This window comes from Nicotiana sylvestris, chromosome 1, assembly GCF_000393655.2.
Source record: "Nicotiana sylvestris chromosome 1, ASM39365v2, whole genome shotgun sequence".
NCBI lineage: Eukaryota > Viridiplantae > Streptophyta > Magnoliopsida > Solanales > Solanaceae > Nicotiana > Nicotiana sylvestris.
The window spans coordinates 111,769,088-111,772,199 of record NC_091057.1 but is presented as its reverse complement, the minus strand read 5'-3'; the positions used below and the strand labels follow the sequence as shown (position 1 = coordinate 111,772,199).

At 36.7% G+C, this 3,112-nt stretch overlaps 1 protein-coding gene across 1 annotated transcript; it reads left to right on the top strand.

The window, feature by feature from the left end:
* Positions 1 to 300: 300 nt before the first annotated feature.
* Positions 301 to 2,138, top strand: LOC104231618 (peroxidase N1-like). Its single transcript, XM_009784636.2, has 3 exons — positions 301 to 798; positions 1,119 to 1,281; positions 1,595 to 2,138. Exons 1-3 carry the CDS (start codon positions 388 to 390, stop codon positions 2,011 to 2,013), a joined length of 993 nt encoding a protein of 330 aa, XP_009782938.1. The 5' UTR covers positions 301 to 387; the 3' UTR covers positions 2,014 to 2,138.
* The last annotated feature ends 974 nt before the right edge of the window (positions 2,139 to 3,112 follow it).

Below are 3,112 nucleotides of genomic sequence, written 5' to 3'. Positions count from 1 at the left end.
ACCATATGCAAGATAAGCATTAATATTCCTCAAATTACAAATTTGACTAATTAAAAGAGACAAGACAGAATCAAAGCTGCTACTTATACGCATGCCAACTCATTCCTCCAAACAGCATTGAAATCTTGATCCCCCACTCTCTCCTCGTAATTAATAAAGAAAAGAAAATTTCAAACGCGTAGGCCCTTTAGTCCTTTTCAGCGCTGGGAGCCGACTTTGCTTACATGGTCTCCTGCTCCAATCACTACTCAATCTTTTCTTTATTCACTTGTGCCTATAAATATGTCCAGGTTTCTTATACAATTTCAATCATTAAGTAACACACAAAAAAGAGTAGAAATTTACTTACTCAAATCTCAGAATTCGTTTATACTGTTAACACGTACCATGGAGTACTATCACCATTCAATTAACAAAATGGCCATGTTTATGGTTATTCTAGTGCTAGCCATAGATGTGACTATGGTTTTAGGCCAAGGAACCCGTGTTGGATTTTATTCCAGTAGGTGCCCAAGGGCCGAATCCATAGTTCAATCAACGGTGAGGGCTCATTTTCAGTCTGATCCAACGGTGGCACCAGGAATCCTGAGAATGCACTTCCATGATTGTTTTGTACTAGGTTGTGATGGTTCTATCCTCATTGAAGGTTCAGACGCTGAGAGAACTGCTATCCCAAACAGAAATTTGAAAGGATTCGACGTTATTGAGGATGCTAAGACGCAAATTGAAGCTATCTGTCCTGGAGTTGTTTCCTGTGCTGATATTCTTGCTCTAGCTGCTCGTGATTCCGTTGTTGCGGTAAGAATATCTCCCCCATTGTCTTATATATTTTACGCTTCTTATTATCTATATACACGCACAAATATCTAAACGTATATTTCCTCCGTTCCAACTCATGCGACCATGCTTGAATGGTAAATAGTTTGTATGGTCCCATGCATGTATCCATAATAGAGTTTTACTTCTATACATTAAGAATATTTAGGAATTTATTTATGACCTGAAAAGTAATACAAAATTACCTACTAAAACGGGTTAAAATATGCTTATGGTGTAAAATTCTTAGTATATAATTAAGCTAAATCCTTTGTAGTAATAATCTACTATTGTTGATGCAGACTAGGGGACTGACATGGTCTGTGCCTACGGGACGTAGAGATGGGCGAGTTTCGAGAGCAGCTGATGCGGGTGACCTGCCAGCTTTTTTTGATTCTGTGGATATTCAAAAGCGAAAGTTTCTTACAAAGGGTCTCAACACTCAAGATCTTGTCGCCCTTACTGGTAACTAAGTAATGAGTATAACATAGTACTATGTTTTAATTATTTGTTAGCATGGCAAAGCAGGTGGGAACTATTTTAACTACAAATTTCTTATTTTTATCTTTAATGACATGCATGTTCTTATAACGATAAAATTGTCATGGCAATTTAACACGGTCCTCAAGTTCTATCATACTTTTGGTGCGTGTCAAAATCTTTATTTTCTAACGTCGTGCCCAGAAGAGGTTGTCATATAAAATGAAAGTAGCCTTCAAAGAGATACTAATACATCAACCCTTGCGTGTATAATCAATACTTAATTTTGTGTGGCTAGGTGCGCACACTATTGGAACCGCAGGTTGCGCAGTCATCAGAGACAGGCTATTCAATTTCAACTCCACTGGTGGCCCTGACCCTTCAATAGATGCAACCTTTCTTCCTCAGCTTCGAGCATTATGTCCACAAAATGGGGATGCCTCAAGGCGTGTGGGACTAGACACTGGAAGCGTAAACAATTTCGACACTTCGTATTTCTCCAACCTCAGGAATGGTCGTGGAGTTCTGGAATCAGACCAGAAGCTGTGGACCGATGCTTCTACACAGGTGTTTGTCCAAAGGTTTTTAGGTATTAGGGGATTACTTGGATTGACATTCGGCGTGGAGTTTGGCAGGTCCATGGTTAAAATGAGCAATATTGAAGTTAAGACTGGCACTAATGGTGAAATTCGTAAAGTTTGCTCTGCTATCAACTGATACAGATATTGTACCCTTTTATGTACTTACTACTCTTGTACTTAGTTTCTTTCAGTCAGCGCAAGCTGCAAAATCGAATTGTTGTGATATCCAACATTAATAAATAAAAGCATTTACAGAGTGAAGTTGCTGTTTTCCCTGTTTCTGTTTTCTTTTCCCATAGTGTCAAGTATCTCCTAATTTAACCCCTTGAAAACTAAAAAATAAAAGAAAATTTAGAGAAGTCGTTTGCGCCCTTTCATCTTGCTTTTTCACATCTTCTCGAACAATAGCTATTGATTTTCTCCGACTTTTATGTTTTATGCACTAATGATATAAAAAAATATTTTTATAATCATTCATGTCATTTATGAATATGGCCCATGAATATCTATACATATTTTGGATGGATCACAGTAATTTGTTGATCAGACGGGGCATATTTAGTGTTTACCGAAGACATGATCCTGGATAGGAGGGGGTGGAGGTCAAAAATTAGGGTTATAGGTTAGTTAGTGGTCGTGTTTATTTCCTTTTCACACATGTACTTCCTTCTCTAGCTGTAGTACTAGTGTTATCCTTGTGTTCATTATTTTTAGTTCGATATTTTTCTCTTTGCTTCGCTTATTTTTTTTTAATTGTTGTTACTACTTCGCTTGCCATAGTTCTTTGTCGTAATTGTTGTGATTTGGTTGTATTGAGGGTCTTTCGGAAACAACCTCTCTACCGGTAGGGGTAATGATTGCGTACACTACCCTTTCTATACCCCACTTATGAAAATGTACTAGGTATGTTGTTGTTGTTGCTGTAGTTGTATCCATGTCATTTATAAGGAATTATAGGTAAACTTCTATTATACACATTAATTGGTTTCCTAGTGCAAAGGGTAACTAGTCTATTATTACATGTTTAACTACATTGGTAGGGTAAAGATTTTCACACTACCTATGTATATAATTTAAGTTCTTTTCTATTGTATACTTTTTGCTCTTTTTTTATTTTTTTCTCTACAATTTAGTGAATGGAACTAGAAGAAAGAATGTCATGAAATACTGAAGTAATCTTGAAAGTGAGAGGATATTTTATATTTCGACCACTTTGTTGGAAAAAAACTTTGAAT